A 25,008-nucleotide genomic window follows, 5' to 3' on the forward strand; every position below is an offset into this window, starting at 1 on the left:
CTTGCTGGGGCTCACAGTTTAACCCCATAAAAAGAGACTAATATGTTCTCCACACTTGTAAAAAATGAGTAAGAGGATCCAGCCTCGAACTAACTAAGGTGAAGTTTACACTACACCATTTTTGTATTATGTGCTCAATCTAGGCATGTGGTGTTTCTTTACAAAGTGACATCGCCAACTTCTAGCCTGGCAGCAGAATACAGCATGTCGTTTTCGTGGATCCTTGTGAACGGGGATCATTTTGACAATGTTGTCGTCTAGGAGAAACTTTTCTGTTTTTAGTACATTGTCATCATATAAACGTACCATTAGAACACCAAAGAAAAAAAACAATACTCATAGACATATAAAGTTATCCATTTTTAGTTGAAAACGGTGATATTTAGTTAATAATATGACCAGTTTACTGTTTATTTCAGTGTTTAGCCTAATATGATAATAATATAATGCATTTCCTTGGTATTCAGAGAGATCCTTATTTTCAGTACATGATTAGAGATCAACATTGTGATTATAAGATAGGGCTATTAAAGACTTTGGGGGTCTAGTTTTTTGTAATGTTTAGATCCCACTGGAGGCAAGTTGCAGAAAAGTGCAGTTTAATTATAAATATGAACATATACAAAACAAGGTGATATAAACAGAATCCAACGATGACTTTACTTGAACTATGAACAGACTTGACAGACTTGACTTGAACTATATGAACAGACTTGACTTGAACTATATGAACAGACTTGACAGACTTGATTTGAACTATATGAACAGACTTGACTTGAACTATATGAACAGACTTGACTTGAACTACAGACTTGACTTGAACTATATGAACAGACTTGACTTGAACTATATGCACTAGTGATGTTACGTATGACACTGAAGTTTCGATGCGTGTATCGCGCATGCGAGACAATAGGTGTGTTCGACATCGGCTGCGGCTGGATGCAACCGATCAGCGAAAGTAACCGCATGCAGGCGGGGAGGAGCTGCAAACGGAGACATGAAGTCGGACCCTTTCTGCTTTCCGCAGTGACGCTTGCGCTGTGTTTGCATGCTTTATCACAGCTGAAGTGAATTAAATGCAATATTTGTCAAATACACAGACTTTCAGAGACAGTTTCATTAAATGCTGCATGCCATGCTTAATACAGCGTGTGTTTGAGAATAAAGAATAAAGAATAAAGTTCAACATATCAGCCTATATCAATGAAGTGGGGTCTACGTTTTTTATCAGTTTTATTTTGATAAACATGACATAACAAAACACGAAACACACGTGATCGCTCTCATGCGGTGAATCTGGCCAATCGTGGAACAGCTGTGTCGTCATCAGAGTCCCTGCAGTTTGGTGCAGCCGCTCTAGAGAAACTGCACCTGTGTCATGAGAAATCGTGTCCTCCTGTGAAATAGTGTCTGCTTAGAACCCCAGAGCGATTCTATTGGCTGAAAGAACATCTGTTCAGAGCCTGATTACAAGTCTTTTAAAATGTTTAAATTATGTTAAAATAGTCTTTAACGTCTTGCAAATCATATATTTCATAACCGAAGCTATAAGTTGTGAAATCAAGCATATCTCGTTCTTAAAGGGGTGATGAACTGAGAAATCAACTTTCCCTTGAGCGTTTGATATATAAAAGGTCATGGTAATATAAGAATAGTTTCAGAGCTGAAAACTTCCTTGTTAGTCAAAGAAAAGCTTTTATTGACACCAGGCCCAGAAAACGAGAGATCTCAGAATATGCGGACCTCTTACGTAACAGGACCTAGACGCCGCCTCTACAGATAAATAGGCTTCTGTAGCCCCACCCACCAACTCGTGAGCTAAGGATCGCGTTACCAAGCTATAAACATGGCGTTGCAGTCCCTGCATAAGCTTCCTTCGGAACACACACTTATGTGAGTAGGCTAAAACATGTTTTTTTACGTGTTAGTTTTGCATAACATTACAGATCGTTTGAAATCTAGCATGCTGTCACAGGATGGAGGAGGTGTTATTGAATTAGTTCACTCGTGATCAGACTTGTAAAGTTATGGGCCAGGCGCAAGTGTGTGTGTCTCCGCGCGACGCGAGTGTGTGTGTGATATAATAATTGTGTTTGTTTGATATTTTGCGAGTCCTCTGAGCATTTCCCCAGACGATTCCTGGAAGCAGAATCTCATTAAATTTGCTAATCTTATGTCCAAGTGTTCAGTGCGGCACGCCCATCAAATCCGAGTGTTTTTCAGAGAGCCTCAAAACCAAGGCAGAAAATAGCCTATTACTTATTCATTATGATGTTTTTGAATGTAAAAACCACACAAACGTCATAAGTTGACCTCAGACAACAGTATAAAATTTTTTTAAAAGCCAGGCACCTTTTAAAAGCCATGACACCTTTAATGTTTTTTTTAGTTAGCGTACGTTCTAGCATAGCATACAGCTACCCGATTAGCTTAGTTTATACACCACGGTTGCACTTACCCTACATTTTAAATGTTTTTTATTCTTTATTATTTACATTATAGGTACATACCATGTTATGATTTTGTATTGGTATTATTACTTAGTTTATCAATTGAAATAATTTACAATATAATAGGCATGTTATTGCTCCTATTTTGATCAGGCATTACCACGTTGGGTCCTAAGCGGACACTATTTCACAGGAGGACACGATTTCTCATGACACCGGCTGTATTAGCCGACTGCTCTCGAATCGCTCTCACGGTACTTTGATGCCATACGTCACTGTCACGTGGCGTCAGCGCTGTCCGGAAAAAATCCAGGCCAAAATCCGGAAACTAGATAGCATTTTAGAACTGCGCTCTTCTAAACTATTCTCACCCAATGAGTTTGTTTCCATGTGGTAAATTCTAGAAAGGGTATCTTCACAAAAGGACTACCTGGTATTTTCCACGACATACATGTCCATGTAATGTGTGCTACTTGAATAGACTGACATGCGAAGACCCATAAAGTGTCCAGATTCTCACCAGCTTCTACAGTTGAGACCAATATAGAATTCAACAGTATGAAGCAACTTGCTAAAAGAAAGAAGAGGAACTATCAACAGAATTCACACCGTCAATCTAAATTGGATTTATTTAGAGATGATCATTGCTCCACGTGGGTTGAACCAGTGTGGTCAAACTTCCATGTTGAGCAGTCACATGTTTCGAAACAGTGAGTGCACAGTTCTGAAAACACTCCGGAAACTATGTAACAGTACACAGTAAGGAACATGTAGCTTAAATTAGAACTGTAGACTTGCTGCTGCCATAAATAAATAAAGAGCACCTTTAAAACAATGATTCCAAAATACTTTATATAGTACATATAAATACAGTAAGAATACATAAAGTTGCAACCAAGAAATGAAAGATAATTTAATAATTAAACAAACCACTGACAAAGAAAACGGGTTCAAGGACCCACTTTATATTAGGTGGCCTTAACTACTATGTACTAACATTTTAATTAATCATTCGATACAATGCACTTATTGTGTACATACATGTTTTTACATTGTACTTACATTTAAAAAAATACCAGCATGTTATTACATCTGTAATTCATTTCTGTAGTTACATTTGTAATTACACAGTTGACACTTCCCTTACACCTAACCCAACCCTTATATCACCACACCTGTCCCTAACCCTACCCGTATCCCACCTCAATATCAGCAAAGGTGTTTTGCAATACAATTTGAACACAGTAAGTACATTGTACTTATTTTTTGATGTAAGTACATAGTAGTTAAGGCCACCTAATATAAAGTGGGGCCTAAATGGGACTACATCTGATTATTTCAGCCCAGGATGAACAAACTAAAGATGTATTTTTGTAGGCCAAAATCCATAAACTATAGCATTTTAGCACTTCCGGTTCCATCGCCCAGTCAATGGGTTTTAGGCACAGATTATACAGATAAGGGGTTTTTGGTTAAATGGCTGAAATAAGATTTGTGGTTACACAAGCGCAAGATACTTTCATGTTTTAATCTACAACATAAAATACATTAGTATTACCCCACCCATGATTTTCTTTAAAGCTGTTAAATGTCTTGAAAAAGGTGGTTGCTAACAAGTGGCTAAATGGAACCACAGAGGCTGTCGGAGACATTAAGCGTCATCACACATAACAGGTAACCTCAGTCTGCTTTTACAGCCTCGTTATGCTTAGAATTGTGCTCTTATAAATTCAAACTCAAAAAAAAAAAAAACGAAAAGAGTTGTCGGAAGCATAGGGGTGGTGATGTTGAAGTCATGGGACCGTAGTGTAGTTTAAGTTTTTTTTTTTTTTTTTTTTTTACTTCTAGTGACCAATTAGGCTTCAAAATTCATAAAACTTATGTTCATCTGTGAAAATTGTCTTGATGGACAAATGTGTAAGTATCATAAACTTTCGCTGAACACAGAGCTTATATTTTTAGCAATAACCCAAAAGCCAATGGAACATTTTTTTGTGTCAAAGGAACCAGTGTGATGCTAACTGCCGGTTGACCTACAAATTTACATCATATCTGCATCACTCCATTGCAGAAATAGTATTGGATGACGATTGCAAGTGATGTCACTTGCAGAGGAACTGTCAGATAGTTTCAGATTCAATTCAGTCAAGTTAAACATTTTTAAAATATTGGTTGAATAGAAGCTTGAAATTCTGTTCTGCACGAAAAGTTGAAAAAACTGTGGCTGATATGTGAATAAATCATGTTATTATATATGAAGTGGAGGTTCAGTTAAGAAGGTTAAAAGGTCAAAAGGGCTCTTACTATTTTGCATTGTGATTTCATTGACTGGTTAAAATGTCCATTTTCTCTGTAAAATCATGCAGAGTTCCTGTGATTCATCAAGGAGATGTCTCCAAATATGGACATAACTAAATATGAAAGGACAAATACTTCTGAGAAGATACAAATGCAATAATCCCTTATAATCAGATACAAAAAAAAGAAAAAAAAAAAAGAATAATAAACAGCGGAGGTGACATTGGGATATTGACATGTCTTTAATATGCAATTTAAAGGGGCTATATGCAACTTTTTCCCCAAAATAAACGTAACAATAGCCTTTTTATCTTACCATTTATGACTCAAACATCTCCTGATGAGCATACTGACACCTTGTCCGCTCACAGTGGGTGCACCTATAAGCCTGTATCCTATTTTTCCTATTTTCTGGCGGGTCGTTTTTTTCCCGCGCTGTCTGCGGATGTGACGTCACCACCGCTGCGAGAGCGAGCAGAAAATAAGAGCAGTTCTGTTTTTTGGCCACAGGTGTCAGTCGCGAGTTTAAATTTCAGAAAAACGCATATAGCCCCATTAACTTAAATATTTCTTTGTTCTATAAAATAAAATCTTATTGCGATGAAATCTCTTCGTGCCTATTTTATTTGCATGAATCTGGCCAAAATTTCTCTGATTCGGAGCATCAGTGGACACTGATGAATGGATGTGGGATTCCAGAATATGACACATATGTCAGCACCTGAACATCAACGGACAAATAAACAAATATGGTACATGTGAAAGATATCATCTTGTCTTTTTATTATTGTATACAAGTGCTAGAGTATATAGATAATTTACTTTCTTCATGTATACGCACTTTAATGTGCTGCTGCTGCTGCTACTACTAGAATATATAGATAATTAACTGCCTTCATAAATTGGTCTTACCAAATAGACAACAAATAAGATATAATACTTACATCAGAATCAACGGCCTCCTCTTTGTTATCTGTAAAATGTCACAATATAAGTATTGGGCAAGAAAGAGCATGTACACATATCTTTTAATTGGAACTGTATGTTCTATGAAACGTTTAATTTAGCCGTCATTTCATCATATACACTTTTGTTCAAAAGTCTCCTGGGCTCACCAAGGCTGCATTTATTTGATCAAAGATACAGTAAACAGTAACATTGTGAACTATTTTAATCATTTAAAAGAGCTTTTCCTATTTTAATATATTTCAAAATGTACTTTATTAAATAAAACTTTTGCCTGGTAGTGTATATAAAATCAGATAAAAGAAGATTTCTAACTTTTTTAAATCACTGATATACCTTTACAGCAACTCTACAACCTAAAAGTGTTGTGCACATCTTTAAAGTTATATTGTTGAACTGTTTGTTATAAAATATTAAAGGTCCTGTTCTTCGTGATCCCATTTTTCAAACTTTAGTTAGTGTGTATTGTTGCTGTTAGAGCATTTATAATACCTGTAAAATTATAAAGCTCAAAGTTCAATGCCAAGCGAGATATTTTATTTAACAGAAGTTCCCTTTCAAAGCCTACAGCGAACGGCCGGTTTGGACTACATCCTGGTACTTCCTTCTTTAATTACGTCAGTAGAGCAGTATGTCGACTAACCTCCGCCCACAAGAACGCGCGAAAAAGGGGGCGTGGTGTTGTTGCTCCCGCGTGGAGAAGAGGAAGCGTTGCGTTCCGTTGCGTTCGTATAGTTTGTTTGTTGCCATGTCGTCGAGACGCTGTTATTTTCATCCCGGAGTCAAGTCACCTTTGTTTGGCTTTCCCAGGGACGCTGTACTTAGAGATCATTGAGCGCATGCATCCCCGTTATGGTGAGAGGCGTGACCTTTCCGGTAACGTGCGCTCTGCGTGCGCTAAGCTGCTGTCCAATCACAACACGGGAACCGCTGGCACAATCAGAACTCGTTACGTATTTCTGAAGGAGGGACTTCATAGAACAGGGAAATCTTTCAAGCCGTTTTGAGGACAGTGAAAACAGCAGTATACAGATAAGTAAATTGTGTGAAAAATACTGTGTTTTTTTACACGCGAAACATGAACACATGTTATATTGCACACTGTAAACACAATCAAAGCTTAAAAAAAACACGAAAAACGGGACCTTTAAGAATTAAAATTACCTGCACCCTTTTTTGTATAAATCACCCAAAGCATAGCAGCAGGAAGGAGAACGGCTAATGCAGGAAACAGGGCTGGACTGGGGCTAAAATTCGGCCCTGGCAAATTCAGCCCATCCGGCCCATGAGTTCCTCTTGAATGTTTTAACTGGGGTTAGGGCTTTAGGGCCTGTCGTTCCAAACCTGTATGACTTTCTCTCTTCCGTGAAACATAAATGATATTTTGAAGAATGTTTGTAACAAAGCAGATAGAGCAACTATTGACTATCATAGTATTTTTTTCCTACTATGGTAGTCAATAGTTGCTCTATCTGCTTTATTAGTAACAAATTGTTACAAACATTCTTCAAAATATCTTCTTTTGTGTTCAGCAGAACAAAGAAACTCATACAGGTTTGGAACAACTTGAGGGTGAGTAAATTATGACAATTTTCATTTTTGGGTGAACTATCCCTTTAATGCATGGGATCCAGGCTTTAAAGCTGTTTTGTTGAATTATAATTTAATTACCCTACACTCTAAAAAAAAAAGGGTTCTATAGAGGTGCTATATAGCACCTTAGTCAAAGAACTGGTGAAGAACCACTGAAGCACCAAAATTGGTGCTATATAGCACTAAAAAAGGTTCCCCTACACTCTAAAAAAAAGTCTCGTAATCATAAGGGAACCTTTTTTAGTGCTATATAGCACCAATTTTGGTGCTTCAGTGGTTCTTCAGAGGTGCTATATAGCACCTTAGTCAAAGAACCGGTGAAGAACCTCTGAAGAACCGCTGAAGCACCAAAAATGGTGCTATATAGTACTAAAAAAGGTTCCCCTATGATTACGAGCCAAGAACCATTTTTGGTGCCATATAGAACCTTTTTTTTTTTTAGAGTGTAATGACATTTTAACTGAGTTTAACTGTAGGTCAGTTTCATTTAACTGTATAGGCATGGTAAAACAGGTAAAATCATGCTCCTCATTACCAAAGGTGTATGGTTTCGAAAATAAATAAATAAATATAATAATAATAATAAACTATTGAATTTGGTTGTGCTAGAGTGACAAGTTTGTAGTGTGTATTGTTTTCCAATTTACCTCGTGATGTATTTACATGGTCGCGGCTGTTTTCAGCTGATTCACCACAGAACCTTTAATGTTCCCATATAACACGATTGTATAAAACAACACTCGGAGTCAAAGTGCCGGTTCATCACTTCATAGAGCAGCAGAAACGCGGCGCACGTTCGTCAACGGCAGCGCTGTTGCGCGGATATTCGCCTTTTGCAGTTTCATGCGCCCAAATTTTTAAACAGCGCCTAATATGGACACAGTCTATGGAGGAGGGAAGGTCTCTCTCGCTTTGGCCTGTCAATTCAGAAGACAAACCAATAGGACGCTGTCCCTGCATGATGGGCCAGTCCGTGGCAAAAAAATAAATAAATAACCTTGTATCGGCCCCAAAGTGCGTCGGCCCACCGGGAAAATGCCCGGTATGCCAGATTACCAGTCCAGCCCTGGCAGGAAATATAACAACCATCACTAAGGGAGAGACTAATACAAAAAAAAAAAAAAACAACTCTTCGTCTTTCTGCCATTTTCTCCGCTGCTAAAGAAACTCTTAAGTCCTTGTCCATGCTCCAAACAAATTTGACATTAAGACCTCTTTTAAGGGTTAAGATGATTCCTAAATTACTTTTTTCTTTACTAGGATTTCAGTTAATTTTAAGAGTAAACGTCTTAGAATTTTCTACGAATTGTCACTAGGAGCTACTCTTTGCATTAAGATTCTTTATGAATACAGGCCCTGGTATTCATGAAAAATCTTCATGCAAAGAGCTCCTATAGTGACAATGAAAGGTTGGCGTTTCCTCTTAAAACTAAAGAACAAATCCTAATTTTTTTAAGAGGCTTAAGAGTTTCTTTAGCAGTGTAGAAAATGGACGAAACTCGAAGAGGGATAAGAAATGTGTTGCACACTGGGATTACAAATTTAAGAAACGGTTTAAAACTAAGGGAAGTACATTCTAGGCCAGCGAAGCAAGTGCATTCTGGGAGTTTGTCTTTCATCCACATGAGACAAAAATAAATTTGTCCTTTCTCGGTCTAGAAGGCACCAAATTCAAGAGTGATTTCACATTTCTACTACATAAATGACCCAGTTTAAATACACAATCATCTTCCCAGCGCTGAAGTATACCCCTTTAGGTAGGTTTAGGGGTTAGCATTTGTTGTAGCATTATAGGAAATCAGCACTGTGACATGACCAATTAAATTTAAAATGAACTGGTTTGGGGGGAAAAACACACATGTCATGTGTCTGTTAATTGGAGGAAGTCATACCCTATTTTGGAGCTCCAGGCTACAGCTTGGCCTTCAAATGATAAACTAAATATAACTGGAGCTAGAAAAAGGGAAAAACAAAAGAGAAACCCAAATAAAAGCCTGGAGAAATCTAGAAAATTGGTACGCTATTACTACAAAAATGTACGCAGTTGTAACATTTCAGTCCACTGATGGCCAGTTGGATGAACCCAAGTGCAGTTTTATTTACAAGGTGAACAGATACCAAACAAACGAAGACTTGAATTGAAACAAACAAAGACTTGAACTGAAACAGACTTGACTATGAACACTCACCAGCAATGATTACAGGTAACAACACTCGACCAGGACACATGGCAAACATGAGGGTTTAAATACACAAAGACTAATGACTAAACAAGACACACCTGTGAACAATCAAGACAATGAACCAATGACAACATGACACAAGAGACTAGGGAAGCACATGACATGATCATATGAGGGCACAAGAGAATCACATGACATGATCACATGACAAACAGGAAGCAAGAACTTGAAACAAAAACCAAACACACCGTGACAGCAGTGTATGTTCTCGCTAAATTGCTCCCAAACGTAAGATTGTTGCCTATCATAATAGTAAAATAATTACCCCTTTATTCTGAAATACTTACAGAAATAATTTGTTCATTTTCCTGGTTGTTACCCCTTTATTCCCTAAACATTATATATTGTTCCCTTATACCTACATGTACGTACTTTATAGTTGCACTAATTACCGAAAGTTACTCTGTAAATTAATTTTACTTACACAGCAAGCCTTTCTTGATAAAAATGTATTATGCTATTTAAAGTGCTTTTTATTTTATTTGTCTGTCAGTACTTGTGTTTCTGCTGTTGTTTGGATCTGGATCTGAATGTGTCTATATTGTCTTTCCTTAATGATTGTTGTTGCTGCTGCATTGGCTATTCTCCTTCCTGCAGTCATTTTTTGGGTGCTTTGTAAAAAAAGAGGTGGTGAGTTTTAAATTTTATCTCATATTTTGTGACAACACATCCAAAGAATTTAGTCAAGCACATCAGTTTTATCATATAAATATTAATTTAGAAAGATGTAATGATAAAACTGTTGAAGTGGTTGGCTTGAACTTTGTGACATTTTGCTAATTTCTGAAAATGTGTTCATCTTTTACTAACCCTGATGTTGTTCCAAACCGTATGATTTTCGTTCTTCTGTGGAATGTAAAAGGAGATATTTTGAGAAATGTGTGTGTGTGTGTGTGTCTGTGAGTGTTTGTCCATACAATGGAAGTCAATGGTAACCAAAACATTCTCCAAAATGTCTTATGCCTTTGTGTTCAATGTGACATTAGGGTTAGTTAATGATGACAGAATTTAAATTTTGAGGTGAACAAACCCTTTAAAAAGACAAATAATGTTTCTATATTCTACAGCATTAGAATGTTTCTAGAAAATTGTCAAAATCAATTAGACTGCATTAATGAATGACATGCTGTATTTTATTCTTCTGTTTTTGTGACAAATATTCCTCAGATAATAAAAGAGGGACTAATGACTCTGTGGTAAGTATCATAATGGCAAAGACCCATGAGGTTGATCCATAAGCTATTTTTGTGTCTATAAGCTTGAACGGACTGTCCCTATATGTACTGTTTTTAGATAAGCGCAACAGCTAAATGTCAAGTTGGTATATTTGTACTGTTTCTTGCCTAAAGGTCACAGATATGAATACATTTAATGGAACCAATGATGCAATCAACATTTCCATTCATCCTACTGTCAGCGATAATGTAAGTGAACCATATGATTCATCTTCGTGTATATTTGACCGATTCTGTAGCCCATATTATCCTCTGTAATGTTAAGTGTACTATAATGTACATTGTAATTGTTACACGGCTACTCACCAACACTGCAATGTAGGCCTACAAAATCAGACTAACAACAAGATGAACACTGCAACGATTAAAGGGGTCATGACATGGATTTTTTCATTACTATTTTTATGTTCCTTGAGGTTCACTTATAATGTTAATAAAATTTTTGCACAAAAAAACAAAGGCATACAAATTCTTTTTTCAGGGTGGCTCCTTTAAGGCTTGCCAGTAAATGGCCACTGTTCTGATTGCATATGAAACCGGATCAATGCCCTCTCATTATTATTATGAAAAAAATATTCATATAAAACTATCAAACAAAGCAAAGCATCATGAAATCATTTACTTACTGTTTGTGAAGCAGCTGCTGTCAGATCTAATACAGTTGTCTGCTTCATCTTTCAACAAAAGTTTCTATGCAAACTCTCCATTACAATGTGCCTCGTTTACAAAACGAAATGCTCCGAACAAACATACAATCTTCCGGCATGATCCGGGACGCCATTGAAATAAACCATCAATTTGATTCCGATACTGGGATCCTTCTGAAGTCTGTACAGAGATACAAACCAGCTGTTTAAACAGGAAGCATTCAAGCGAAAGTTCTTTCACTCTTCCATTTGTCCTATAGTCGACAGACTCACGTGGAAACTGAACGTGCGTCTGTATACTGTATTTAGTGAAGAGTGTCAATGATTTTAATGGATTCTATTTGCTTTTGACGCAACGTTCACATCCAGTGTATAGGCAAATGTCAATGTCAGCCATTAAGTGACTGAATGCCAGTGGGCGGGGCCTATGGTGCAATGATGCATAACTATCCTTCGAAGTATAGCTCTGGGGGAAGTCATATGCAAAAGCATTTGTCAGTGTGACTTCACAGATCCCACAATATCCAGATGACCTGTTTTTGGAGCTTGAATAAATAAATGCTTTGTTTAAAATGAGGAGGACGTTTTAAACTATAAAACTTGCAGGATGTTTTAATGATATAACAAACTTGTATATGTCAAAAGATCCAGGCAAATTTGAGTTCTCATGTCATGACCCCTTTAATCTCAAACCATCATTAACTGAGACAAAAAGGATGGCAGTTGCATTTGTATAAAATAAAAAGGCAATTTTACACAACAACTGGACACAACAAATGTGTAAATAATTAAGAAAAACATGGCCTGTCCCAGTGGAATGTGTGGAACTACTTTAATACACCACAGATTCAGGATATGCAGTTGCTAGCCTAATGTAAAAGATGTGTTCAATTCTAATTTGAATACGTCACATTTGAAATAGCAACAAAGTTAATAACAAGATGGCAGCACTATTCCTTGATATCCCCCTTTTCATTAACAAATAATCTCAGCAAAAAAAGAAACGTCCTCTGACTTTCAACTGTTTTTACTTTCAGTACACTTAATGTGTGTAAATATTTGTATGAACACTAAAGAGTCAACACCATAAGACATAAACTAAAAATGTTTCACAGACATGTGACTAACAGAAATAGAATAATGTGTCCCTGAATGAAGGGAGGCTCAAAATCAAAAGTACCAGTCAGTATCTGGTGTGGCCAGCAGCTGCCCTAGCCCTAGCCCTCACCCTGCGATTCAACAGGTCCCAGACGTGCTCAATGGGATTGAGATCCGGGCTCTTCCCTGGCCATGGCAGAACACTGACATTGCTGTCATGCAGAAACTCACGCACAGAACGAGCAGTATGGCTGGTGGCATTGTCCTGCTGGAGGATCATGTCCGGATGAGCATGCATAAAGGGTACCACATGAGGGAGGAGGATGTCTTCCCTGTACCGCAAGGCATTGAGATTGCCTGCAATGACAACAAGCTCAGTCCGATGGTGATGATATATACCACCCCAGACCATGACGGACCCCCCACCTCCAAATCGATCCCGCTCCAGGGTACAGGCCTCGGTGTAACGCTCATTCCTTCGACGATAAACACGAATCCGTCCATCACCCCTGGTGAGACGAAACCGTGACTCATCAGTGAAGAGCACTTTTTGCCACTCCTGTCTGGTCCAGCGAAGGTGGGTTTGTGCCCATAGGTGGCGTTGTTGCTGGTGATGTCTAACAGGCCTACAGGCCCCCAATCCAGCCTCTCTCAGCCTATTGCGGACAGTCTGAGCACTGATGGAGGGATTGTGTGTTCCTGGTGTGACTCGGGCAGTTGTTGTGGCCATCCTGTACCTGTCACGCAGGTGTGATATTCGGATGTACCGATCCTGTGCAGGTGTTGTTACACGTGGTCTTCCACTGCGAGGATGATCAGCTGTCCTTCCTGTCTCCCTGTAGCGCTGTCTAGGCGTCTCACAGTGCGGACATGTCAATTTATTGCCCTAGCCACATCAGCCGTCCTCATACCTCCCTGCAGCATGCCTAATGCACGTTCACGCAGATGAGCAGGGACCCTGGGCATCTTTCTTTGGGTGTTTTTCACAGTCTCTTCAGTGTCCTGCGTTTTTAGAACTGTGACCTTAAATGCATACTCTCTGTAAGCTGTTAAGGTTTTAACGACCATTCCACAGGTGCATGTTAATTAATTGATTATGGTTAATTGAACATGCATGGAAAACATTGTTTAAACCCTTTACAATGAAGATCTGTAAAGTTTTTTTTTTTTTTTTTTACAACATTATTGTTGAAATACACAGTCCTGAAAAAGGGACGTTTCTTTTTTTGCTGAATTTATGTTAATGAGAAGAGTAACTTACATTTAGCCACACTATTTCCAGTTTTTCGCAAAGTCACAACCTAACACAGAGAGCAGCAGAGGTGTTCCATTCTTCAAAAAATCAGCATTTTGAATGAATCACTTGAATAAATGACTCAATGACTCACTCAAAATGACAAGTGTGGATATCTGCAGGTCGGAGTAATGAGCCTGCTGAAAGGTAGGGGGCGTAATGAGAGGTCTTTACAATTGGTTGTGAAAGCTGCTTGTTGGGGTAGGGTTAGGGTTTAGTTTCTATTGTAGCATTGTGTATCTTTTTCGGCACACCCATTACTCCGACTAGCAGCTATCCCTGTCTCGAACTTGTCGCCACCTGCAAAACGTTTTAGAGTCACTGAAAATCCCCACCACTAAACACAGACTAGCGAAGTAACACAAACAGTGAATGTCCTGTTACAAATATTAGGCTTTCACAAATGATGAAAATGTCACATGACACAACAGGTTTTAAAATATTTGCAGCACATATTTAAACATTTACCATGTTTCCACTGATGTTTAGGAGCAGAAAGATGATGTGACTTATACTGAGATATCCACATACAGTAAAAACCGAGGCAAAAAGAACAAGGTGGGTAAACACTTACTTGTACTTCCATTATATTCTCTCAAAATTGACAATATCTGTGATGTTCATTCAGGTTAATGGTGATGATAAAGTGACTTACGCTTCCATCAGAGGAGCAACAGCTGGACCTCAGGACGACTGCAGTCTCAACACGACTGCAGACGAGTGCAGTTTATGCCTCTGTGAACAAGAACAGTCACAAATAAATGAATCAATTATTAATTACGCAAATAACTCATAATATCATGAGCAGAAAAATGACTTTGTTGACCTGTTGACATGGTAAATACTGTCTGTCTTTCATGTTAACAAACAAACTCAAAGGGATCAGATTTATTTATTGGACTTTCAGGATTTTTATTTCAGTCTGCTTGTTTATCAAAAGAACAGTTTTAAATTATCATTAATTTAAATTAATTATATTTAATTATTATTAAATCTTCCATTTTCTCAAATTTTTTGGATCAATCATTCTGCAGTAACTGTTTTTAATAGTCATACTGTTTTACATTCAACATCCTCATTTGTGACTAGTGACTCAGTTGCGAAAGTGCTCTACTCAGCAGAGATATAGAGGAAGCTCTGTGCTGTCAAATTCCACACTGTCAGCCGACCATCGTTCCGGTGAGTGCGTATTACAATGGGGCTAAAGACACACCTTAAGAAAAATCTGCTTTTCACTATAGCCTACTTCAAGTGTATGATTGCAGAAAAAAAATATATGTATGTTTTTCATTGAACATTGATGACGCAACAGATTTTGTGTGAAATTAAATCATAAAAGTGGTTTGTTATATATTTTTTTAAAAATATATGAGATGGGTAGGCTATTTGTCCCACACACAGGGTAAAAGTCTCACCAGCATGGGGCAACAGGCCACCAGGCACATAGTATTTATACAAATACTTTAAAGTAATATGTTTTTAATTATATATAAGTTAATACTTGTTCAAATATATAATGTAAAAATATAATATTATGTTATAGTTTTATTAAATATAAAACTTGTTAAAAAAATAAACTGAATAAAATATGTTAATTTTATAGGAACTAAATTATTTGAAAAAGTAAAGATTCTGAAAGCATTGAATGAGATCCTATAATAATTTAATATAGCGGTAATAATAATAAATAGCCTATGATATTTTATTATATGATATGAATTATAATAAACATAATGGTTTCATTATAAATATGGTGATTATCTCTTTGGTGGACACCCAACTTGATATATGACATTTACCCTCTGAATCTAACCATGTCATGTCAACAAATGGAAAAGTCAGCTAACTATTTATTACCTTTAGCCCAACAGCAGGCCCAAATACTATACTTTTACAGTTCAAATAAATAACAGTACAACATCAGTAACCTGATGAACCATTTGTAGTGATATTTCTGCATTACACATCATTTACTTGTAGATGTTGTGTAATATATAAAAACAGACCCAACTGTCATGACGTGCACACTCCTTGTTCTGAGTAATTGACTTATTCATTGAAAGGGGCGTATTCAAAATAATAGCAGTGTGTGAGGTTTAATTAGATAAATCACTCATTCTGTGAAATAACAGGTGTCATTAATTGAACCTTTATTAAGGAAGAAGGGAAGCAAATGGCCGTTCCAAACACTGTTCAGAGGAACAATGTAATTTGATATAAAAAAGGCAAAGAATCAGCCAATCATCACCTCCAGAAAGATCAAAGATTATCTAAAATTACCTGTAATAATAATAAATATCGAGTGTAATGTAATGCCTTTTAAATAAAACCTTTTAAATTAAATTTTAGAATTGAATTATTAAGCTATGTTCTCTAACATGGGTTCAGTGTGCAAGGAAAGTATTTGAGTATGTTTAGTGGTTACACCTCTATTAGACATTTTGGTATTATTAAATTATAGAAATATAAAGGCAGCTAAAGATGATTAAACAGATAGAAGAAAGAAAAGACCAATCAAAATTTATCATAAAAAATACACAAGACCAATCGAAATTCAGTATTCAAAATATCACAAGAGATATTTAGTCAGTTGCATATTGAACATCAAACATTTTATTAATATAAATCAACAAGACATTTTCAAACTTTAACCTTAATTTTCTTACAAATATAAACCAAAAATAACACAGTTAAGTTGGAATAATCTAAAAAACAAAGTTTGAATGAGGGAATCTGTACATTTAGTTGTATTAATTGCAAAAGTTAAAAATGTTAATGCTTATAGGTTTAGAACAAAACATAACCAGAATGTTCAATGCAAGAACTGTAATAACGTCTCATTCAACAACTGATTCATAATCTAATAATGTTTCTGTTTCTGTTTGTGTCTGTGCTGTAGTTCCTGAGAATTTAACCCTGAAAAACCCTGGCGAGTCAAACTTAAAAGTGTCTCCAGGGGGCGCCAGAATCCGACAAGCTGACAGAATGTCTGGCCTGTATAAAGACTTCAATCCAGGTACAGTTTCAGCGGAAAACTTCCAAACTGGCCAGCACTACTGGGAGATAGAGGTCAATAAAAAGCCAGACTGGACTGTGGGAATTAAGATGGGTCAGCTTAAGTCAGCTGAGCGTGAGATCCTGCTCCACCTTAAACATAATAAAGGATACGTTCTGTCCTGTGATGGAAAGGACACTCCATTAAGTACACGAGACAAACCACAGAAAATAGGGTTGTATCTGGACTGTGACAGAAAGCGGGTGTCGTTCTATAATGCTGACAACATGTCTCCCAGATAAACTACAGCTCAAAACAGCCTTGCTGTCTCAGTCTGGTGCCAGGACTTTATCTGGATGGAACGAATAGTGACCCTCTCACTGTCTGCTCATATGACTTTAACACTGGCAAACACTAACATGCAGTTATAGCCGCAACATTTTCTAGACATGATATTGTTACTAAACAGCTTTGAAAACAGACCGATTGATATCTGGGTCATCAACGATGAGATTAAAATAAAAACATTTTGATCTTTCAAACTGTGTCTCCCAATGACACATCATAATGGCATGAAGTAAAATAAAAAAAAAGTATGTTGTGGGTGGGAAAGATAATCATTCATATATTTTCTTATTTGGGGTTAGGAGGAAACATAAGTAAGCATTTGACTTTGCCTTGAAATGATCAGTGAACAAATAATAATAATACAAAAAAACATCAAAATACATCTATACATATGTTATATTAATTAACAGACCTGTGTATCATCATTTAGAATGGACTATTGAAATATTTAAAAGCCTTCTTTAAAAAGTTTAAAGATCAGAGGAGAGTTAGAGAGGTGATGTATGCTATATTATGATTTCTGAGTGTGGAAATTACCATTCATGTTTATTAAGGTAAATGTCTTCTTTTGTTTATATCATTTTTATATGGAGCATTTGAAAATGATAATATTCACAAACATGAAGATGAATCTTGCTGTAATCTAGCCTTTTATGTGTGTTTTATTCTAATACTGTAGGCATCTCCATTTCCTCTGGGTGATGTGAGTCTTTCCTTCCTACAAAATAATTAAATACAATTTATTGACCTCTCATAAGTTTTATCATGATCACAGATTGTTACAGATCAATGTGAATCATCAGATTCTGTGCCGCTCAAAACTCACCAGCTCTTCTTGCACAGATGATCTGAAGAAGAATCACAGTAGGAGCAGCAAACGCTGCAATCTCAAGAATAATCATAATCACTACAGGAAAGATGGATGGACAGATGATAGAGAGAAAGAAGAGAATGAATCTGTGAAACTGTAAATGACATTTGAAATCAAGAATATAAAACAACGAAGAATTATTTACAAATTCACTGACAATTTAATGGTATAGAGTTATCAGCATGAACATGCAAAGACTTTTCATACCTCTGAATAATGATCCCGCATCCGTACAGACTTTATCTGATTTTGTGTCAAAAATGTCAAACAGTTAAAACAAACACTGGAATGTAGAATATTTATGTACTGACAGCATCAAAAACGTACAACCTTTTATGTATGAAGACATTTCAGATGTACAATTATACAAATCCTTTTTGTTTTGGATAATGAAATTATAGAATTAATAATTTTATTGTGGTTAAAGCTTTTATTGTAGTTGGATCAATTGTGACAAAAAGTGCAACCACTGAAGTAAGAGACTAATGCTGTGTGACTGATCCTGTACCTTGTGGTGTTGGAGCTGCTGATGTAGTTCGGCTTGATTTCACTGGAATCAGTGTTGATGAATCGACTGGAGCTGCAGAAAATAAATGTTCAGATGCAGGACATTAACATCATATTTTCATACTCAATCATTACATCACATGATGACATATTTTTTGTGATCCATCACTGTTTACAGTGGCAGTTGTTGGGAAGAGAGGTGTGTGTTTCCATTAAGGCTGTTTCTAGTTAAAGCAATTGTTCAGGCCCCAAGCCACTGCAGTGCAAAGTGTTTTTTCCTTTTTCTTTTTAAATATAGCCAGCTTTTATGGCTCAATTAGACAGTTTTAGGGGGATGGGGTTGTGGCCCAAGAGGGAAGAGTGCAAGTAGAGAGCTGATAGCTTAAAAGTTTTTTCATCATAATGAAGCTCACCTACAGCCAACAGCCAGACCACATACATGAACGTAAGCAGCTTCATTATTAGATAGTGATTGTTCATTGTCATGAATTAAATTTCAACAATTTGCTAATATTTGCACTCGTGTCCTGTTTTTCAAAGTTAAAGAACTAGAAATTATGTTCAGTGAATAATAGAGGCAACTAGAATGTACATTTCCTGAAGAAAATGTGAGTGGTGCTTGCCGTGGTAAAACTCACCACCCGGTTGCTAGGTTGTGTATACTGGTTTCTGACCCGAAACAAAAGAGCCCACCCCCATGTCTGTACGATGTTCTGGTGCTGAGATATGGCTTATTCGTGTGTTTGTTTGGTTGTTAGGGTACTCTAAATGGTTGCTATGGTGTGGCTGTACAGTTTATGGGGTGATATTTAAAGACTATTGGCCAGTCTGAGTCAAAAGAGCCCAACTCTGTATTTCTACTATGCCCTGGTGCTGAGATATGGCTTGTTAATGTTGATATACAGTTGCTAGGGTGGTGTAAATGGTTGCTAGGGCGTGGCTATGAAGTTTGAATGTTGCTACTTATTAGCTGCTTGATAGGGTCATTCAAATGAGACCAGCCCCAAGTCTCTGTGATTTTCTCAATGGGGACCAATGGGGACCAATGGGGTCAATGGGGACTTATTTGGACGATTTGGTGGTTGCTAAAGTATGGCTAGGCGGTTGCTAGGATATTCTGGGTGGTTTCTAGGGCGTTGCTAGGCGGTTTCTAGGGTATTCTGGGTGTTTGCTAGGGCGTTGTTAGTTGATTGTAAGGTATTCTGGGTGGTTGCTAGGCAGTTGCTATGGTGTTCTGGGTGGTTGCTAGGTTGTTGCTAGGGTATTCTGGGGGTTTTTAGGGTATTGCTATGCGGTTGCTAGGGTATTCTGGGTGGTTGCTAAGGTGTTCTGGGTGGTTACTAGGCGGTTGCTATGGTATTCTGGGTGTTTGCTATGGTGTTCTGGGTGGTTGCTAGGGTATTGCTAGGCGGTTGCTAAGGTATTATGGTTAGTTGCTAGGGCGTTGCTAGGCAGTTGCTAAGGTGTTCTGGGTGGTTACTAGGCGATTGCTATGGTATTCTGGGTGTTTGCTATGGTGTTGCTAGGTAGTTGGTACTTCTCACAGATGGTTACTATGGAGTTTTTATAGAGTTGTTAGCATGTTCTTAGCCTGATTTAACACTTAGCTAGTCACTATTAGCATGTAGCTATTCAGTGCTAGCATGTGTACCATATTGGAAGTGCTGTTTGCTAGCATGAGTCAAAAAAACCCAACCCCCATGTCTCTATGATGTTCTGATGCAGAGATATAGGTCTTGCTAAACGGTTGCTAGGGTACTCTGTTTGGTTGCTATAGAGTGGCTTGGCAGCTGCCAATGATGATACTCCAAAAGCTGCTTGTCAGTATGAATGACATAAACCAACCCCCATGTCTCTATGACATTCAGATTAAAAGATATAGCTCTTTGGATTTGGGTTGCTAGAGTGCTTGATAATGGTTGCTAGGGCGTGGCTAGGAAGGTAATTTGTGATTGGCTGTTGATGCCCCGAGTCAAACAAACCCACCCTCTTGTTTCTATGACACTTCTATCAAAAGATATCCCTTTGATGTTTTTCAATGGAAGTCTATGGGATCAGTTGCTAGGGTTCTGTAAATGGTTGCTAGGGTAAGAGAAAGAGTAAGAGAAACACATGAGTTTAATGGGACATCCCTCCCCATAGTAAATTAACGGGGCAAATTTGGGCAGCTCCTGCGCCCCAGGGGTAAAACTCACACCCCATTGTGAGGTATGTTCTTACAGGGCCTGACAGCCTCTTCAAATGTGGAAACCCACACGTTTTTACGAAATCCTCGCTCTGAGCTATGAGTCTTCAAAGTTGTTCGCAATGCAAAGCGCATGGGATACAGGCAAGCCCCACTAATAAGGTAATAATATTTCTCTCATGGTCCCTTTATGCCAAGAAATGGCCCTGGTTACCATATAACCACATAAGCAGTTTATGCCTCATTAATATGAGAGTGAAATACACTAAACTAGAAACCTTCAGTTTGTCCTGAATAAATGACTTTATTAATCATCATGTCTTGTCTCTGTATCATAAATGCACTGTACCTGAAAACTTGACAGTAAATGAGGCTGAGGTCTTCAGTTGATTTCTCTGAGTAACCTGACATCTCCACTCTCTGTTGTGATCTTCATTCAGGAGTGTTGTAGTCAGAGTGCTGGTACAGTGTGTTGGGGAGACTGATATCAGATATCTGGAGTCTGTCATCACACTAACACCAGCCTGATTCACCCAGATCAGCTGAAGTTCCTCAGAACGGACCAAAGTATCACAAGAGTCTCCATTTGAATGCAACTGACAGGAGAGAGTCACAGATCTGCCTGATCTGATCTCAGTCTGTGAAGATAATGAAGAGACTGAAACTGAAAATAAAGCAGAAATCACATGTCAGATTCAGGCTTTTCAGTAAAGAATTCAAAGAGAGGTTTTCTTTTGAAATTGAACATCATATAATTAATTTATAATGAACATGAATGAATTAAATCTGTAATCAACTTCATTTACAGAAACACTGACCATGAAAAAAATGCAGATAAACACGTGCATCAGTTCCTTGTTGTTCTCCACTTCCATTCACATATTGTCGACAGATGTAAAGCCCATAATCTTCTTGTGTGACTTTCTTGATGTTCAGAGAGCAGTCAGACCCCACACTCAGTCTCTCACGTCTCTCTATGTCATCATTTGTTTTCCCTCCAACAATCAGTTCAACTGTCGTCTGTGAATGTCTGTCATAGAGCCATGTAGTTGATGTGCAGTCATAAAGAGCATTATTACACGGCAGACGGACATCTTCACCAGAAGTGCTGAACACATGAGTTATGTTTGCTCCACTGGAACCTACATATTAATATAAAACAGTAAAATAATATGGTTAACTATTTAACTTTTAATGACATACAGCAAATATTTTCTTGATTATGAAAAAACTCAAGTATAGCCAACGCGACACAAACTTTCTCAAAAACTCTTAGCCATTTTCTATACCAATGTAATTCAATTATTTTTGTACAGATGATTGTTCACATTATACAGATCTTGCATAATATCTTATGGACCATATATAAATATTTCTTTACCTGTGAGAAGTGGACAGAGAATGATCAGTCGCAGCAGACACACATGACACTGATCAGCCATTTTCTGTTTCTGTCAGTCTTTCTTTTCGTTATTCAGTTACAGTTCTTTCTTTAAACTTCATCAGCCCCTCCTGTAGTTGTTAACTTCCTCTGATCTGACCAACTGAATGTTTAGAGCTGACACTATTTCACACTATACTGACACTATAATGCAGGATAAAGAAGCCTCTATAAATATATGTGGTTTAGAGCTGTTTGGTTTGTTCTTGAGGGGCCACTGAAACTCATGACTGCAATTTTCAAAAGTGCACCTTTGAATATAATTGAAAGTTATTATTAGTGGTGCTTTCCTGTAAAGAAACCTATTACTATTCTGTGGGCTTAATATTATATATTATTCTTCCGTAGAAATTACAGACCCATGAATGAGGTGTCAAATCGACCGGCTTATTCGGGAATGGTGTGCTATGACTTTTATAAGGGATCGGGTGTACGATGTTCGCCTCGGGGGCGAAAAAGTAGCCGAAAAAATCCCATGCGCTTTGCATTGGGACGAAATTTGACCCCTCGTAGCTCCGAGCGAGGATTTCGTAGAAACTCGCGTGTCACCACATTTGAAGAGGCTGACAGGCCCTGTAAGATGACACATCGCAATGGGGTATAAGTTGTACCCCTGGGGCGCTAGAGCTCCCCAAAATTCCTCAAATTTTCCCATTGACTTATAATGGGGAAGGACGTCCCATAAAACTCATGTGTTTCTCTTACTATGGGAAATTGCATAGGGATTTTGTATTGACCACAGCTCTGGCTCACAGTGTCTCAGAGACAAGGGGGTGGGCTCAATTTACTCAGCCAACCAATCACTATGTCAGGATCACTGTAAACCCATCAAGCCACGCCCTAGCAACCATTTAGAGCTCCCTAGCAACTGATCCCATAGACTACCATTGAAAAACATCAAAGGGATATATTTTGATAGAAGTGTCATAGAAACACAAGGGTGGGTTTGTTTGACTCGGGGCATCAACAGCCAATCACAAATCGCCTTCAACACTTCCTAGCCACGCCCTAGCAACCATTATCAAGCACCCTAGCAACCCAAATCTACAGAGGGATATCTTCACATCTGAATGTCACAGAGGCACGGGGGTTGGTTTATATCATTGATACTGACAAGCAGCCTTTGGAGTATAATCATTGGCAGCTGCTAAGCCACTCCATAGCAACCAAATAGAGTACCCTAGCAACCGTTTACCAAGACCTATATCTTTGCATCAAAACATCATAGAGACATGGGGGTTGGTTTATATCATTCAAACTGACAAGCAGTATCATCATTGGATGCTGCCAAGCCACTCCATAGCAACCAAACAGAGTACCCTAGCAACCGTTTACCAAGACCTATATCTCTGCATCAGAACATCATAGAGACATGGGGGTTGGTTTATATCATTCATACTGACAAGCAGTATCATCATTGGATGCTGCCAAGCCACTCCATAGCAACCAATTAGATTACCCTAGCAACCGTTTAGCAAGACCTATATCTCTGCATCAGAACATCATAGAGACATGGGGGTTGGTTTATATCATTCATACTGACAAGCAGTATCATCATTGGATGCTGCCAAGCCACTCCATAGCAACCAAACAGATTACCCTAGCAACCGTTTACCAAGACCTATATCTCTGCATCAGAACATCATAGAGACATGGGGGTTGGTTTATATCATTCATACTGACAAGCAGTATCATCATTGGATGCTGCCAAGCCACTCCATAGCAACCAAACAGAGTACTCTAGCAACCGTTTACCAAGACCTATATCTCTGCATCAGAACATCATAGAGACATGGGGGTTGGTTTATATCATTCATACTGAAAAGCAGTATCATCGTTGGATGCTGCCAAGCCACTCCATAGCAACCAAACAGAGTACCCTAGCAACCGTTTACCAAGACCTATATCTCTGCATCAGAACATCATAGAGACATGGGGGTTGGTTTATATCATTCATACTGAAAAGCAGTATCATCGTTGGATGCTGCCAAGCCACTCCATAGCAACCAAACAGAGTACCCTAGCAACCGTTTACTAAGACCTATATCTCTGCATCAGAACATCATAGAGACATGGGGGTTGGTTTATATCATTCATACTGACAAGCAGTATCATTGTTGGATGCTGCCAAGCCACTCCATAGCAACCAAACAGAGTACCCTAGCAACCGTTTAGCAAGACCTATGTCTCTGCATCAGAACATCATAGAGACATTGGGGTTGGTTTATATCATTCATACTGACAAGCAGTATCATCATTGGATGCTGCCAAGCCACTCCATAGCAACCAAACAGAGTACCCTAGCAACCGTTTACCAAGACCTATATCTCTGCCTCAGAACATCATAGAGACATGGGGGTTGGCTTTTTAGCATCCCAGTAGCATCCGGATGGCGAGTTTTGCCACGGCAAGCACCACTCACATTTTCTTCAGGAAATGTACATTCTAGTTATTTTATGGTATCACCATGCTTTTTTATCAACATTTTTGTACTGCTCTTGTTTTCTAGTAAGTACTTCACACCCAACTGAAAATTCAGAAAATATCATGCTGTCACATCACAAACACTCATCAGAACAACAATTACTTTCACATTTAAAAATGTTAAAATCAGCAGTATATTTATGGGTATTATAATGAGCTTCAAGCATTGCCTGTTAATTGTGTATTAACTAAAGTAGTTGTGCTCATATTTTGTTCTTTTTTTCTCAGTCCTAATGGTCGTCTACTCTTTATGTTATGGTATGCTAGTTATAGTATTTTCAGAGGTGTGAGCACAATGTTGAGGTTTAGAAACATGTTAATGTAGAGTGTGAGAACTCACACTGCATGGT

The 25,008-nt window shown here is 38.0% G+C and overlaps 2 protein-coding genes and 1 long non-coding RNA gene across 3 annotated transcripts; 1 reads left to right on the top strand and 2 right to left on the bottom strand.

Annotated features, from left to right (window-relative positions):
* Nucleotides 1-4,293: 4,293 nt before the first annotated feature.
* LOC307138305 lies at nt 4,294-14,566 on the bottom strand. The gene is made up of 3 exons (XR_013818012.1): nt 14,483-14,566; nt 5,696-5,724; nt 4,294-5,472 (listed from the first exon to the last, which is right to left on the bottom strand). It is a non-coding gene; the product is annotated as an uncharacterized lncRNA (long non-coding RNA).
* Nucleotides 14,567-14,974: 408 nt separating this feature from the next.
* Nucleotides 14,975-19,061, top strand: LOC307138534 (zinc-binding protein A33-like). The gene is made up of 2 exons (XM_079836874.1): nt 14,975-15,006; nt 16,727-19,061. The coding sequence occupies exon 2, from the start codon at nt 16,813-16,815 to the stop codon at nt 17,122-17,124; it is 312 nt and encodes a 103-aa protein (XP_079693000.1). The 5' UTR covers nt 14,975-15,006; nt 16,727-16,812; the 3' UTR covers nt 17,125-19,061.
* Nucleotides 16,420-22,285, bottom strand: LOC307138533 (uncharacterized protein). The gene is made up of 7 exons (XM_079836873.1): nt 22,115-22,285; nt 21,552-21,875; nt 21,083-21,397; nt 18,550-18,621; nt 18,249-18,284; nt 17,997-18,077; nt 16,420-17,888 (listed from the first exon to the last, which is right to left on the bottom strand). The coding sequence occupies exons 1-7, from the start codon at nt 22,173-22,175 to the stop codon at nt 17,833-17,835; spliced, it is 945 nt and encodes a 314-aa protein (XP_079692999.1). The 5' UTR covers nt 22,176-22,285; the 3' UTR covers nt 16,420-17,832.
* Between the last annotated feature and the right edge of the window lie 2,723 nt (nt 22,286-25,008).

The sequence above is a fragment of the Gobio gobio genome (genome assembly GCF_949357685.1).
Source record: "Gobio gobio genome assembly, chromosome: 15".
Classification (NCBI taxonomy): domain Eukaryota; kingdom Metazoa; phylum Chordata; class Actinopteri; order Cypriniformes; family Gobionidae; genus Gobio; species Gobio gobio.

Bases quoted from the DNA above. Each gene is read 5' to 3' on its own strand.
- LOC307138534 (XM_079836874.1), top strand. From the start codon at position 16,813: ATGTCTGGCCTGTATAAAGACTTCAATCCAGGTACAGTTTCAGCGGAA.
- LOC307138533 (XM_079836873.1), bottom strand. From the start codon at position 22,175: ATGGCTGATCAGTGTCATGTGTGTCTGCTGCGACTGATCATTCTCTGT. The intron at 18,622-21,082 runs GTACAGTGCATT...TATTTTCTGCAG, and splicing joins ATTTACTGTCAAGTTTTCAG to CTCCAGTCGATTCATCAACA. The intron at 17,889-17,996 runs GTGAGTTTTGAG...ATTATTTTGTAG, and splicing joins CATCTGTGCAAGAAGAGCTG to GAAGGAAAGACTCACATCAC.